We start from the raw sequence: 16,753 nt of genomic DNA, 5'->3' as shown, positions 1-16,753 counted from the left end.
TTGCCTCCCTTAATTGCAATTCCCACAATCAAATGCTGGTGGTGTATGTGCAACACTGTGGGTCCCGCTCGATCTGTCATGTTCACTACTGTGAAATAACGGTAAGTGGTAGCGATAGTTACCATATTCCCAGTATGAACATTTTATTAAGTATCTATTCACCCATCGACTGGTAAAAACACCGAAGGGATAAATGGTTTGGGGTACTACTAATTATAGCATCTTATTATGTGTGTAGTTCCGAAATAAATGATAATACTTAAATAAGTAGAAAGCAATAATATTTAAATCGTTTCTGTTACCAGTATTTAGTATTGTATCACCGGGACAGATAATCACTTTTAGCTGTACATATTTATATGTGTTTATGTCCTTTTTCATCAAAGGTGAAATCAAAGTAAACTGCACTGAAACGAAACCGAAAGTAGGACAATTTAAAGGTGATTCCAGTGCCACGTCATAGCAGGCATATTTCCGAAATAATTTGTAATACGCATGCACACACGGGCACACTTACACACGCACGCACGCACGCACGCACGCACGCACGCACGCACGCACGCACGCACGCACGCACGCACGCACACACACACACACCGTCCCATCAACACAAAAATGGAAATACGAAACGTAAAATATATTTGTTTCATTCAACGCTGTCATGAATACCTTTTTACCAAAAGCTACGTATTTCAGACAGAGAGAAAGGGAGGGAGGGTTAGTACGGCCAACGCCTACGGCTATAAGGCTACATAAGTACATTTTGACAAATACGTTCAAGTGTAGTCCCTGTGAATATTAAGAAGTTGAATTACACCGCGGAGTCTTTACTAAGACAATGCCAACAGCAACATGTAAGATTCGAATAGTTTGATTCACACAGGCACCGATACCCATATTTCAAACAGTTCAAAATCAACACTGAGGTGATAAATACGTTATTCGCAGGTCCCTCGACCGCGGAAGTCGGTGAGGGATGATACTGTTACATAGAGGCGTACATTACCGGAGGAAGAAGGTTATCGTAAAATGTACAAAATATCATTCTGTTTTATTTTGAAGATCGATAAGCTCTTTACAGACTGCAGTATACGATATGTGAACAAAATGGCGACTGGATTTTAAACATCTTCGAAACATATTAACGTTATAAGATTAAAACCAATATGAAAATGCTTGATTATGTTGAACTTGAGTGCCCAAACGATTCAAAATATAAACTAATCAAAATAAAGCATATAAATAGATTTAATGTGTATATAGTAAACTCTAAGCAGCTAATCGACGGGTTTGGAAATCTGTGCTCTGCATGCATCGTATTATGACGTCATACTATTGTTAGCGATTGTTGTACAGTTTCTTGGCGGAGAGTTTGACGGTTACTGTGGCAGCCGGTAATTTTTTTTTTCAGTATTGTAATTACATTATTCTTTTACCTAGCGAAGTACATCAGTTCACATGAGCACGTTAGTTTAAAAATGTCAGTTGGTACACGCCATGGACTCAGCAGGCAGGACAAAATTTAACTCAGAACGAAAAGTCTACATCGACTTGGGTGAAATTGTACCTCTGAAGTGTCACCTTCCTTGTCTCAAGGGATAGTAATGGAATGCGACTCAATCTTTAACGTCGTGTTTCCAGGCACCTCATATCATCAAAGACAAACTCTGAAACACGCTTAGGAACAGAATGCACCAAACATCTTTTCGAATTATTTCAACTTTAAAACTTACATGCAACCAAAAAGATAAACACAATTAAAACCCAATTATCATTTGTTAATGACATATACCATACACTGCTGAAAAAAAAGTAAACGACATTATAAGCGTACAATATCAAATCCAAAGTGCAATATTTTGTACTTGGGTTTACTACGCTCGAAAGAAAACATGCGGGATACAAAACCCAGCCAGAGCTGTGGGTGAGCTGTCAAGTGTAACGAATGCTTCCATAGGCTGGTTCATTTGCCGATACCGTCAGGGTTCTTCATGTATGGCCTATAGAATGGAATAATTCATTTGTATAGCGCTTAATGTCCAGACTTGGTCTGATCAATGGTGCTTTTCAGAAAAACTGTGGAAAAATGTTGATGGCTAAACAAAAATGTTTTTAGAGACGTCTTGAAGGATTGAACAGATTGAACAGTACACGGATTATGTTTCTTGACGAGACTAAGGAATTCTTGAGAGTTTTGCTAGTGTCCGCATCAACATGGAATCCGAGAAAGGACATTGTCGCGTTGTCGCATTGTCGCGTTGTCGCCCTCTCAAAAACAAGCAAAATGAGGCCAAACTTAACCAAAGCGCGACAATGCGACAATGCGACAACGCGACATTTCGCCTGTTTGTCGCATTGTGGCGATGTCGCGTGTCACGTGTCACGTTTCGAATAACATTTTCTCTGTTCCTCCAAAGTGCGACACGCGACATAGCGACACTTTTCAAGGTCAAAATATGTCGCATTGTCGCCCTATCTAAGATATGTAAGAATTCACTAAAACGCGACAATACGACAATGCGACATTTCATCAAAATGTCGCGATGTCGCACTGTCGAGTGTCGCGCTTTATTAAAATATTGACCATAGTATGCATTTAACAAATTGACTGAAACGCGACACGCGACAATGCGACAAAAGTCAATGAATCTACGCATGCGCAAAAAATGTTATACTCTATTCCAGACTTCACTGGTCTTTCGTTATCTCAAATGGTTAAAATGAAGTAGTGCTCGAAATTGCAATGGGCCTTCTCTTCTTGAACTTAAAGCAAATCTTTTTTTATTGTTTTACGTATTTATTGCAAATGGATTTAGCCAGTCAAGTGTGTTCTAGCAGCAAAACGAATTAGTAGCGCAACTATTCATTGTAATTACGGCGCACTGTACCGGTGCCATTCAAGGCGGGGCAATTTGCTGAGCAGAGTTAGTCTCTTAGTCACATCAGATAGTTATTATCATACGTTCGAATCCCAGCACCATACAGATTCATCACTTTGGAGATTTCGATGACAGGTTGTGATTACAGGTTGTGAAAAACTAAAATATTGTTAAAATTCAAGCCACATCGGCAAATTCATCAGGTGATGTCCTCGAATGGGTCACTATGTTCCAAAATGTGGCTCTTGACAGTTTCGTGGTACAGTCCTGTCCGACGCTGATGAATTTGTCTGAGATCTGCCTCTGTTCAGCCAGCAGTGGATGGATATCAAGTAGAATGAGATATCACTTAACCATCCGTCATCTCAATGACAGTTTAGGTCGACTTTGAACGTGATAATGGGAAAACGCCTTACGAATGGATTGTTAGCAGTAGGATATTAGAAACAATGACATCACTTGGTAGAGTTGCGTACACTTGTAGTGCCAGAAACCAGCTTTCCCTCCTCACTCTTCTCATTCTTCTCGCCGCTCCACTCCACTCATCCAAGGTTTATTGGTATAAATAGCACAGTATTTCATTACAATGATGTATTGTGGTGCCCCTTTTCATTTCTATTTGATACCATATTATTAATCCTGCGCATAGACTGATTCACAATATGCCTCATATTTTTTTCATACGGATACTAGATCCAGCGATACATATGTACTTGTATCGTTTCAAACCTACGGCTGCTATATCAAAAAAAAATTCAGCAAAAGGGTCAGTCTGAATAGAACCATTCTGTTAAGCAACGACACTCAACCACTCTGGACTTCACGGCTAGATTTACGTTCATTTATCATTGTTCTGATGTCGATCCCTGGCTATCTGAACCCTTTAAAAATATCGAAAAATAATCATGCTTGTCATAGTTTTTTTTACATTCCGCCGTAACTAATAAAATTTTGATGAAATGTCGTATTCACGCATTGCCGCGCGTCGCTCTTTGTTACAATATTGACCACAGCATGTATAATAAGATATTAACTAAAACGCGACAATGCGACCACGCGACATTTTGATGAAATGTCGCATTGTCGCGCGTCGCGCTTTGCTAAAATATTGACTACAGTATGTGTTATAAGATGTAAACCAAAACGCGACAATGCGATAACGCGACATTTCATCAAAATGTCGCGTTGTCGCATTGTCGCGTGTCATGTTTTAGTCATTAAGCTACCATACATACATTGATCAAAATTTTAACAAAGAGCGACGCGCGACAATGCGACATTTCGTGAAAATGTCGCGTTGTCGCGTGTCTCGTTTTATTAGTTAAGGCGGAATCCAGAAACTATCACAAGCATGATTGTTTTTATATGCTTTTTAAGAGCTGAGATATCCGTGATTCGAACTCAAAACAATGCTAAATGAACATCCATGTTGCCGTGTTAGTGTGTGGGTTAAGGGTGTGTGGTTAATGAAATGGCGTATTCAAACTGTCCATTTTGCAGAAGCTTATTATGATTCAGTAGGTGCATGTTTGAAACGATACATGTACATAAGTATCGTTTGATCAAGTATCCATATGAGAAAAGTGTGAGATATATGGTGAATTATCTCATGTGAGGGGTTAATAAGACAGGATTCAAATAGAACTAGAAACAGACATGACAACACATTATTGTATTGAAATACCTTGCTAATTTGCAAAGCTTCCCAAACCTTGAGAGAGTGCAGCGGTGGAGGAGTGAGGAACGGTGTGGAGCGGAGAGGAGAGGAGTGGGCTAGGGTGGAGTGGGGTAGAACGGAGCGCCGGAGGAGTGAAGGAGGATGAGGGGAGAGGAGAGGTGTGGTGTGGAATGGAGTGGAGCGTCGCAGAGTAGGAGGAGGGAGGGAGGGAGAGTTGGTGTCTGGCACTTCAAGGGTACGCAACACTACCAAGCTATTTCATCGTTTCTAATAAACCATCCCTCCAAAAGAAACGCATAGGCGATTTGTATGTTTACAACTGTTCTGTTGCCAGGCGTCTGAATGTTAGTCTGAGCAAGATATAATGACTTTCAGCTCGTAGCAGCCAAACAGATATAAGAAATCACCGCCCCCTTTCAAGCAGACCTAGAGTTACCACTGTAGCTCAAATAGGTACATACTACAGTTACGTGATGGTACTCCCACGGGTGAGAGCACAACAGCCAGGGAACCTGGGCTTCAGAGGATGTCAGGTCAAACTGTACGGAACAGGCTGAAAGAGATTCGTTTGAGAACCAGAAAACCCGACGTCAGGGTCGTGGCTACGTCGTCATCAACGTCTTCGCTGTCTAGAAGTATATTTCTTGTTTTATAGACATTACCTTCTTCTAAAGCACGTGCACTCATTACTGATCTAAAATTCCTGCACTAAAGTCTATTTATGGACGAGTTATACACGTTTGAAACTTTTCTCAACAGATTTCTCGTCTATGCGTTTATTTCTTGGGATAGTATATCACAATGATAATAGTCCATTTGTATGGCGTTTTCCCATTATCACGTTCAAAGCCGACCTTAACTGTCTTTGAGGTGACGGGTGGTTACGTGACATCTCATTCTACTTGGTATCCATCCACTGCTGGCTGAACAGAGGCAGATCTCAGACAAATTCATCAGCGTCGGACAGGACTGTACCACGAAACTGTGTCAGGAGCCACATTTTGGAACATAGTGACCCATTCGAGGACATGACCTGATGTTTCTGCCGATGTGGCTTGAATTTTAACAATATTTCAGTTTCTCACAACCTGTCATCTGGATATCGGCGAAATGTTCAAAGTGATGAATGTGTATGGTGCTGGGATTCGAACGTATGATAATAACTATCTGGTGTGACAAAGAGACATTAATCTGCACAGCAAATTGCCCCATCTTGAATGACAAGGCAAACGTGTGCCCTCATTACAATGAAAAGTCGCGCAAATATTTGTCTTGCTGCTAAAGCACACTTCATTTACTAAATACATTTATATATAAAATAATTTTCAAACTAACAATGAAGATTTGCATTAAGTTCAAGAAAAACAGTCCAACTGCAAGTCAGTCAGTCAGTCCAAGCACTACTTCATTTTAAAAACCATTGGAAGTAGCGAAAGGACCATTGAAGTGTGAAATAGAGTTTAACCTTTCCTGCGCATGCGTACTATAATTTACTTTCTACGCATGCGCATCGGTAATCGAAAAGGGCGACAAAGCGACAACGCGACAATGCGACATTTTAATATGTCGCATTGTCGCGTTTTAGTAAATGTTTAGGTTTTTTTACACATCGTAGATAGAGCGACAATGCGACAACGCGACATATTTTGACCGTGAAAAGTGTCGCTATGTCGCGTGTCGCTCTTTGGAGGAACAGACAAAATGTTATTCGAAACGCGACACGCGACATCGCGACAATGCGACAAACAGGCGAAATGTCGCGTTGTCGCATTATTGCGCTTTGGTTAATTTTTGCCTCATTTTGCTTGTTTTTGAGAGGGAGACAATGCGACAACGCGACAATGTCCCTTCTCGGATTCCATACATCAATGTACTTGCGGATTTAGCCTATTCTGCTGAAAAGCGTTACTGTTAATTTGCATTTTGAGCAGTTTTGAGTGCCTGAGCGTTACTTATAACATCAAGCAGTCCGTGATTACTCCAAGGTGCTTGACACGTGATGATGGCTGGACAGGGACTGAGTCACTCCAATGCTCACATGAAGGAGTTTTGATAACCGTTTCTGCGTACCAAAACGATGAGGTCTCATAGCCTGATAGGTTATAAGTTCAAATTGCAATTTGATTGAAGTTGAGTATTGCATATTGTGATAAGCAGACGGCAGCCAGACACATACGTGTCATATAATCCGGGCATCCTGCTTCAAGCTACGCAAACCTATTCAGTACACATGCGCTATGTGCGTAGCGCAGCACAACTGTTGAATCCACTTTTCACTCCAGTAGGGGTGAAATTAGTGTATGGTTTTCACGACTCCAATTTCGCGGCGTTTTCTTCATCGCGTTATTTTTCACCCTTATGAGTCGAATTTGCATTTTTGATAATTTGTTGCTCTAAGTCCTTACTGAAAGGTATCAGAATCTGCTCATTTGTGTAAGCTATAATTTAAAGGCTATCCATAAAGACAATTACGTACACTTCTATATATATTATCCACATAAAGAAACTCTGCATTGCCAAAATAGTATTCCAGTTTATAAGTACGAAAACAATGTCAAAGGTACGCACACACTTTAATGGAGGGATCATGAGACCATAACAAATCAGGAGAATTTCAATTGAAAAGTCAATCACAATGACGAGTCCACAAGCGGGACAGGGGTCACACGACCATGTCACAAGCTGAATATGTCCACCACCGCCATTGAGAACAGCAGTGCATCGACGACACATAGAGCCTGTCAAACGTGCAAGTGAGGCTTGTGGGATGTCACAAGGCAAGACAGTAAGTCAACGTTATGGTGTTGCAAGAAATCCATAGCAACCCTTGTCGTATGAGGGCGGGCATTGTCCTGTTTGAATGTTAACCAAGGGCCATGACGGTGCAAAAAGGAACTGCCACATGTCGAAGAATCTGATCCCAGTTGTCCTGAACAATCACCAAAGAAGCTCTTTGGCTTGCTGTTATTCCATCCCAAATCATCACGGGACTAGAACCACCACCAAAGCGATTCCTTCCCAAGACACAGGCCCGTGCATAGCATTCTCCCACGTGTCTATACTGGAAATGTGTAGCCACGGACCGTCCCACGGACCGTCCCAGTGGCCTCATGACGTTGTGCAGACGTGGCCAGGCGTCTTTTCATGAAGCAGCCATTACTAAGGTTAACATTAACTCCCATTCCTCAACATTGCACTATGATTACCGCACATGTAGTGACTAATGATCACTTTAAAACTTCGTGAAAGGAAGTCCAGTAAAGTGGTTGCAGTCAATCAGTTTTTGTTCGTGGCTCGTTCTCTAAGTCTTTTGTTGTAAAAGCATGAGTTCCACAGGGATCAGTTTTAGGTCGCTTTCTTTTCATTGTGTGATTAAATGAGATACCAGGAATAGGCAATAGGCAATCGAACGAACTATGGATTAAGAAACTCCAGGAATTACACTCAACCCAGTACAAGACTTCGATATTCGACTTAATCCTTTATTCAATCAACAATTCATCTATGGAATAACATCCCCTTAGCTATCAGAAATTGTAACTCTCTTGTGTCATTTAATACTGCAGTTCATGTGAAAGAAAAATGTGCGCCCGTATACTTCTCATATGAAAAAAGGAACTGAAGCTAAATGTTTTGCATACAATGATGCACTTTGCAAGTATTGCCCCATAAATGTGAAAATGCTTTTCATTATTTTCTTGAATGTCCTTTGTATATAATTCAAAGAGATCACATTTTATTACTTCTTTAGAAAATATTGTGAATCATAGAACATGCATTGATATTAATCTCATCTTAAATGACAATGCAGGTCTCTCGCTTAGTGAAAATCAGAATGTTTTTAAAACCGTACATAGCTACATCCACAACACTAAACAATTTCAGTAACTCTATCTGTACATATCTTTACCCTTTGTCTGCCTCTTGCTGAACTTTGTTGTAACGTATTGTTGTAACTATGTGGAGAGGGCCTGTTTAAGTAGGATAACTTGTGCCCAATGCGTTTCTAAATTGAATACTATATGTTTCAATCAATCATGTCTACTGTTCTATTCACCAGTGCAGTAACTCTAGCTCGAGGTTTGTCCTAGACACCAGTGCAGTAACCCTAGCGTATGTACTGTTCTAGACACCAGTGTAGTAACCTAAACATGTGTTTTGTTCTTGACACCTGTACAATAACCCTAGTGAGTGTTTTGTTCTAGACACTGGTGCAGTGACGCTTGCATGTGTATGTTCTAGACACCATTGCAGTAACCTAAACATGTGTTTTGTTCTAGACATCGGCGCAGTAGAACTAGCGTATGTACTGCTCTAGACACCAGTGCAGTACCTAAAACATGTGTTTTGTTCTAGACATCGGCGCAATAACCCTAGCTGGTAAACGTTTTGTTCTAGACACCAGTACAGTAGCTCAAGTGCATGTACTGTTCTAGACACCAGTGCAGTAACCTAAGCATGTGTTTTGTTCTAGACACCGGTGCAGTAACCCTAGCGTATGTACTATTCTAGACACCAGTGCAGTAACCTAAACATGTGTTTTGTTCTAGACATCGGCGCAGTAACCCTAGCTTGTGTTTTGTTCTAGACACCAGTACAGTAATCCAAGTGTATGTACTGTTCTAGACACCAGTGTAATAACCTAAACATGTTTTGTTCTAGACACTAGTGCAGTAACACTAGTATGTGTACTGTTGTAGACACCAGTGCAGTACCCTAGGCCTAATCGCGTGTACTGTTGTTGACACCAGTGCAGTAATCTAGGCCTAAAATATGTCCTGTTCTAGACACCTGTGCAGTACCCTAGGACTAAACACATGCATTGTTCTAAACACAAGTGCAGTATCCGAAACATATCTACTGTTCAAGACACCACTGCAGCACCCTAAACATGTGTACTGTTCTCGACATCGGTGCAGTAACCTTAGAATGTGTTTTGTTCTAGACATTGGTGCAGTAACCTTAGCATGTGTTTTGGTTTAGACACAGGTGCAGTAACCTAAACATATGTTTTTTATTTAGACACCGGTGCCGGAACCACAGCATAGTACTGTTCTAGACACCGGTGCAGTAACCCGAGCATGCATGCTGTTCTAGACACCAGTGCAGTGTCCTAAACATGTGTTTTGTTCTAGACATCGGTACAGTAACCCTAACATGTGTTTTATTCTAGACACCAGTACATTAACCTAACATTTTTACTGTTCTAGACACCAGTGCAGTAACCTAAACATGTGTTTTGTTCTAGACACCTGTGCTTCATGGCGATGTCATTCAACCCTCTGTGCCAGGAAATGCTTAAGGAGTGGCTTGGGGAGAGCCATAAGTTTAAGATCCTGTTTGACAGTTCCCAGCACTACAATCAGATCGAAGCGTTTCATAAGTGCTGTGACAGAAGTGAATCTACCGTTACAATCTTCTACACCAATCACGACAGTGTATTCGGTACGACTATATTAAATAGAGGACGTTCCAGACGACACACGCGAAACTGAGCTAACTAGTAAATATTCTCAGAGTGATCTATCTCACAGTGACTAATGTAAATCCTCCACATACTTCAAATGCCTCCTTTTCATTACGTCACAACAACGAGGTTTCGCTTAAAAAATCCGTTTGAAGATCATTTTCAGCAAAGTACTCGTGAATGGGTTAGTTTAATACACCCCATTTTACAGTTCTCCAGCAATATCGCGACAGAGGACAGCAGAAATGGGCTTCATATCTTGTACTTATAAGGGTAACTGAACCTTGGTTTTCGTCGTTTAATCGAAGGTTATTGCAAATTTCACACAAGAAACAACGTGAAAAGAACGGAATGGGGTACAGTTTCTTCTAAGGTCATCTTCTTGTTGACAATTTTTTGTCTGATATTCTAGGTGGCTATACGCGACAGTCCTGGCAGCCCTCTTCTAACCCCGGATACAAGGACGACAAAAGAGCTTTTCTATTCCAGCTGTTCGATCGTGGCACTTTCAATCCGAAGAAGAACCCAGTCAGAATCCCTCGTTGTGCCATCTACTGCCACAGCAGCTATGGACCAACATTTGGAGGTGGTCAGGGCGGAGAGAAGGATATTGTCACACAGACTGACACTGGTCATCAGGCGAGCGTCACAGTGCGAACAGCAATAGGTCAAGCATACAAGCTTGAAAAACCACAAATTCTAAACTTCACAGACGGTCCAGAGAAGGTTGTGAAGTTCGAGGTATTTCTTGTCATTGGTAAGTTTAATCATGGTCACGTACATTGACAGCAACATACGTTATGAAAGAATCTCTTGGGCACCATAGATTATTATAGATTATAGTCATTACTTCGTGTTACTATTACTACTATTGTCCTTTTACGCCTGGTTTGGGTACATGATCAGAGTTGTTCTCTGGCGTTAACGTTATATGAACCACCATGCTGGCGAGTCGAGTGTATATTCTGCTGCACGGGCGTGGGCATTCCCGGTAGGAAAACCTCCCAACACTTTTGAAGTAAAGAGGAGTAGATGGTCAGATTTGTCTATGGTTGCTCCCACTTCCAGACACTGATTTACCTGAGCCCAATCCAACAGTAACACTGTGGAATTACGTTGTGACAAAGTTGTGACCTGACGTTGTGATACGTCGACGTAACGTCGCCAAGTTATTTGATGCTAACGTATTTCACGTCTTAACGTTCTATTTAACTTTAATAGTTGGATAGTTTTACCAGTAATGGACAGTACGTATAAACAAAGCACACATTCACTTCAATGTTTTAATTTATGCTAGCTAAGATACATAGCGTTCATGTAGTGAACGCTATTATGTATCGTAGCTATGTTTATGCGTCAATTTACATTATGATGCTGTTTTGGTCGTGTGTTTCTGAAGCAGTAGCCGAATAATGAAGAAAACATTTTACAGAAACTCTATCGTGATACCAAGTTATGAGAAGCGTGAGCCCAAAGGACAACGTTTCCTCAACGTTGTTATTACGTTGTATCATGACGTTACCGATCTACAACCCTCCCACAAAGCTGCAAACACTCTGTGTTTTGATTACCTGGGATCACAGTTACTGCCATACATAAACAAGACGTGGCAATCTCGCTGATTAGCAGTTTGATCTCTCCACTTTACACCGAGAAAGACACAATTTCCATAATTTCTATTTCAGATGACAAAGAGTATGTTGAAAAGGCATGGCGAAATGTCACTCATGTTGCGGTTGAGGTATATAAACTGTGATATTTCATTAGTAAGTGAAACAATCAGCCGTGTAACTTGGGTGAAACGATTCTATCTGATGTTTAAAAGTTATTGCAATGGATTGCAATGAAACTGACATACATTAAAACAGTATAGTTCAAGATTTGCTGTGAGGAAACGATACAATGTATAACGTGAACACACGTCATCATAAATATTATATTGTATGATCTGATTATACAATATGATATGTTTCAGTCTCTACGAAAGGACTTAGAAGGTTTCAAGCCTCCCGGTGCTTTGCAGTTCACAACTATACTCCTGGTTGGCCAGATAGGAGCGGGGAAATCGAGCTACCTCAACAGTCTTACATCGGCTTTCAGAGGTCACGTCACAAGCTCTGTGCCCACCGGCAGCGCACCGCATAGTCTGACACTGCAGGTGCAGGGACAAATCATGATTTAAACAAGTAGCCAGACAATACAGTGTAGTTGTATTACTCGCATGTAATCCAGCATGTAATCAGCTATCATCCAACTAAAGTCTGTCTTTGATATCCCAGCTATACGGCGGAGGTCCTTAACTAACTATATGTCAACCACGTCAGCGAGCATGACACCTGATCCCTTTTGTCGCTTCTTATGACAAGCCAGGATTACTGAAGAACAATGTTCAATGTTGGTTACAGGATTGTCTGGTCCAGACTCGATGATTTACAAACCGCCGCTATATAGCTGGAATATTACTCAACTCACTCACTCCTTGACCACGTCTTCTTTACTGCTCCAGAATGAACAACACAGTATCTATACCGAGCCTAGTAAGGAGCCACTAAAGTTACGATTGTGGGACACACGGGGATTTGAACAAGGAATGAGCCAGAGTATGGTGTCGGACATCCAAGACATCATACGAGGACGCCCGCCTAGTTCCATGGTAAGCGTGTAAAGTCATCATACTACTGGAAAACAAGGATAAGGGTAAGAACGCGTTTACGAGACGTAGGCGTCAGTGATCAAACCCATTTAGTTCGTGAAAGGTAGAGCAGATTGAGGCTAGAGCCGCGTGCTGTACAGGACGATGAAATTGATTCCGCGTAAAGCTGCACACGCCTTGCTCATAAGACTCCTTCGCACAACACTTGATCGCGGACAACTTGGGGTCCATTCGCTCACAATGGCAAGCGCCAGTTGGCGGCACCCATACATGCTAACACGGGCCATTTGTTAGGTTGATGCACAACTTGTCCTTGTTTGCCAGTAACTGTTTGGTAGCATTCTACAAGTTGGCGACTAAGTGATAAAGCATAAGACTTTATGGATAATAACTACTGTGTAAGGAACGAAACGTCGCTCTATAAACATAAACGTATGCTTTGTTAATGTAAAGACAAAAAGTACCTTCCTGAAACCTTATCTTATGTACACTGAGCTGTGAACCAATGAATTTTACATATTCTAGACATACCATAAGCATGTGTCTCCACCCTGGAATCTGGATTCACTTCCTACATGGTGGCCCTTGTATTCAACTGAATTATTCTTGATCCTGATAATAAACGATGAAGATATTTTCGGGACAGAGGATGCTAACACTGATGAGTAACCTGTGGAATAGACAGCCAGAAAGGCAGCTGACACAGCGCGAGGAGGAGCTGTTACAGCAGAAGATTCACTGTGTTGCTTTCGTCATTGACGGCACAGTGATCGATGGTCTACCGCAAGGGGTGAAGGACGCGTTTGCGCAAATAAAGAAAACTGCCAACGAAGATGGTAAGACCTCTTTTGCAAAAAATATATGCATATCAGGTGCTACATATGCAATGTCGGTTTAATGAAAATTGTGGACTCTTGTCTTTTATTATATTTTGAATAAGTGAGTGAATGAGTGAGTTTAATATATATATATTAGCAATATTCCGCAACATCACGCTTCGCTCTCTCTCTCTCTCTCTCTCTCTCTCTCTCTGTGTGTGTGCGTGTGTGTTACTTGACAAACACACACTTATCTTGTTTTCAACACTTTTATCTAAGGAAGAGTTCATAATTGATGGAGTGTGATGCTGCTTTTTATGGAGAAACGTGTACATCTCCCTTTATAAGTAACACATCCCACCCCACCCGCACCTGATACGCTGAACTATGCAATCAGTTTAAAGTAAGAGATCATGTACAAATTAACTCTCTCTTCTCATGTGTGTCCTTATGTATGTCCATGTGTGTTTCAGGCATTCCGCAGACAGTGCTGTTGACTAAGATCGACAAGGTGAGCATGATGGTGAACAACAATCTATCTCTGGCGCTCCACAGCACCCAGGTCCGGGACTTGGTGGAGCAAACTGCCACACTCTTTGAGCTGCCTCGATCTCACGTCTTCCCCGTGAAGAACTACGAGCACGAGAGTGAACTGAATGACGATGTGGATAGACTCACTCTTCTCAGCTTCAGGCAGATGATGAGGTTCACAGACGACTTTCTGTTTCAGTAGTATATTTTTGACAGCACTTCGACGGAATATCTAGACTAGAATTGGACTTTCGTCAGATGATAACAGACCCTAAACCTCAATAAATCTAGACTTGCACCAGATGAAACAATCCCTGAACCTAAGTAGACCTAGACTAACACCTAGTCTCTGAAATGAACATATTTTAGTGAAAACGTCCATAGTGAAAAAAATAATATAATGAAATGGAGCCCTGAGACTTTCTTCATTTTCATAATTCAGGGTCTGTACGACGGACTAAAGTAGACCTAGACTAGCTTCAGACGATAACAGGTTCCGAAGCTGAATAAATCTAGATTGCTATAGATGATAACGGGCCCCTAACCTGATTAAATCTAGACTTGCTTTATATGGTATCAGACCTTGAATCTGAATAAATCTATGCTTGCACCAGACGATAATACATTGAAGCTGACTAAATGTACACTTGCTTCACATGATAACAGACGCCGAACTTGAATAAATCTAGACTTGCCCCATTCCGGGTCTTCGTATTACAGAAAGGGCTGGTCAAAAAGGAAAAGGCGGTTGTGGGACTGTGAGACAGGCTAAACTGCTTGACACGTATTAGATGAGCCTGCGCAGTAAATGCGTTTGTGACAAGTAGGCTGGACAAGGAATGTAGACGAATACACTCGACTGCTACAGCTACATGAGGTAGGTCGGGGACTATGCACGTGCAATACACGTGCAATACACGTGCAATACACGCTGACGGTGGCGTGAAATCAATACCGCTACTGTTTATCACGTGTCTCGTAGAGAGATTTCGTTAAGCAAGACACGATTCGCACGAGGAAATTGAACATATTAATATTTAGACAACAACCTGTTTCCCTTTTGTTTCAAATGGAATGTTCTGGAGGGCGTTCCCATATATGCAAATTGGGGTCATTTGTCAGGTCGTGGCTCATCTAATACTTGTCAAGCAGTAAGACATAGTGGGTTGTAGTAAAGCTCAGTATGTAACTGTGTTCATCAAAAGCAACTTATGCTGTGGCTTAAACGACATATCTGCTGAAACATTATGGAGACAGTTGTCAGTAATATTATCATTTGCATGAAATCAGATAATTCCGTATAGACTGATAGGGAGCCCCAGTTACACGAGGAATTCGGAAACTAGTAGGGTGCTCGTATTGGGGTGATCATCAGATTAACATTATATTCTGCAACCACTGCAACATTCTACTGAAACAAAAACCAGATAATTCCGTATAGATTGATAGGGAGACCCAGTTACATGAGGAATTCGGAAACTAATAGGATGTTCGTACTGGGGTGATCATCAGATTAACATTATATTCTACAACTGCAACATTCTACTGAAACACAGTGAAAATATATGTTAGTAATATCTGACAAAAACGGGCATTGAAATCAAATAAAATGTTTCTTGGCATTTCTCTTTGATAACACAAACGTGTTGAATCTCGCCTGAATGTTTTTACATGGTCTTTTATGGTATCGAGCTGATACGCATTATGTGTTGATATTGCGCGCTCAGATGTTTACAATCCTTTTTACGAGTCCTTTGTATACACTTTTACGTAGATCAAATATATCACGATGCCGTATTATTTACATATTGTTTTCTATACTTCTGTGAATGTATCATTTGTTAGTGTAAGGTCGCAGACCATGAGAACAAGTGTACAGAATTGTTTGTTTTCAACATTAAAATGTATCTGTGCTTTTGACTCTCTCTTTGACTTTCTGGTTAATAAATGTACGTAGGGAAGTAAAGGTAAACTTTAAATGTAAACGTAATATTCTCTCAGATGTACAAGGTAATATCTACAGGTTACATCCCGTTATCTAAAGCGGTAACTACTAAGGCTTCGAGCAATGAAGCCATTTTTTCGACAAAAAGTTTGACTAAATTTTACATGCTGCTATGATTGATATATGTAAAGGATGAAAAAATGAAAATGAAAAAAAATGGAAAAAATTATATGAGCGAGAATATTTACGTTTGCTCAAAATTCATGTTTGGGGGGATTTTAAATGATTGAAAGTATGTTTTGGGGGCATGGTGGGCGAGCTGGCTTTAGCGCCAGGCTATAGTAATCCAGCGAGCTTCAGGTAAGGAACCCACCGGTGACCGAGGGTAAAAGCTTTGGACTCAACGTTGTGTGCAGACTCTTTCAGTGTTGTCAGAAACTCTAGTGTGCAGTACACCACCCTGAGCACTTAAAACAACCCACGAATTCGTTGGTATATGACCAGATGATGGCCACATAAATACATACGAACACCTAGTTGCGGGTACAGCGTTGTGGGTCTGTGTCCCAATCCACCCAGCTGTGAATGGGACCTCGTAAGGATGGGGGATCTACACATAAATCCGTGCGCCTATAACTATTCCGTTTGAGACTGACATCCAATGATCGAAGGGAAAACAAAGCGCCTTTTTTGTTTGTAATTCAACAACAAAAGACGGCCACTCTACTCACCACACAGGCCTCCTTTTACATTAAATTTTGTATGTTACTACCGTACAAGTG

General features: G+C 41.1%; 1 protein-coding gene across 2 annotated transcripts; it reads left to right on the top strand.

The window, feature by feature from the left end:
* Positions 1-11: 11 nt before the first annotated feature.
* On the top strand, positions 12-15,944 carry LOC137293563 (interferon-induced protein 44-like). 2 transcript variants are annotated; one of them, XM_067824190.1, is made up of 8 exons: positions 12-101; positions 9,806-10,002; positions 10,437-10,781; positions 11,710-11,765; positions 12,000-12,182; positions 12,531-12,677; positions 13,324-13,513; positions 13,969-15,944. In XM_067824190.1, the coding sequence occupies exons 2-8, from the start codon at positions 9,819-9,821 to the stop codon at positions 14,226-14,228; spliced, it is 1,365 nt and encodes a 454-aa protein (XP_067680291.1). In that variant the 5' UTR covers positions 12-101; positions 9,806-9,818; the 3' UTR covers positions 14,229-15,944. The 2 variants fall into 2 exon arrangements, with proteins under 2 accessions (XP_067680291.1, XP_067680293.1); XM_067824192.1 differs by lacking the exon at positions 12-101 and adding an exon at positions 7,284-7,342.
* The last annotated feature ends 809 nt before the right edge of the window (positions 15,945-16,753 follow it).

The sequence above is a fragment of the Haliotis asinina genome, chromosome 8, assembly GCF_037392515.1.
Source record: "Haliotis asinina isolate JCU_RB_2024 chromosome 8, JCU_Hal_asi_v2, whole genome shotgun sequence".
Taxonomy (NCBI): domain Eukaryota; kingdom Metazoa; phylum Mollusca; class Gastropoda; order Lepetellida; family Haliotidae; genus Haliotis; species Haliotis asinina.
Note: the sequence above shows the minus strand (reverse complement) of the source record. Positions and strands in the feature narration are given on the sequence as shown.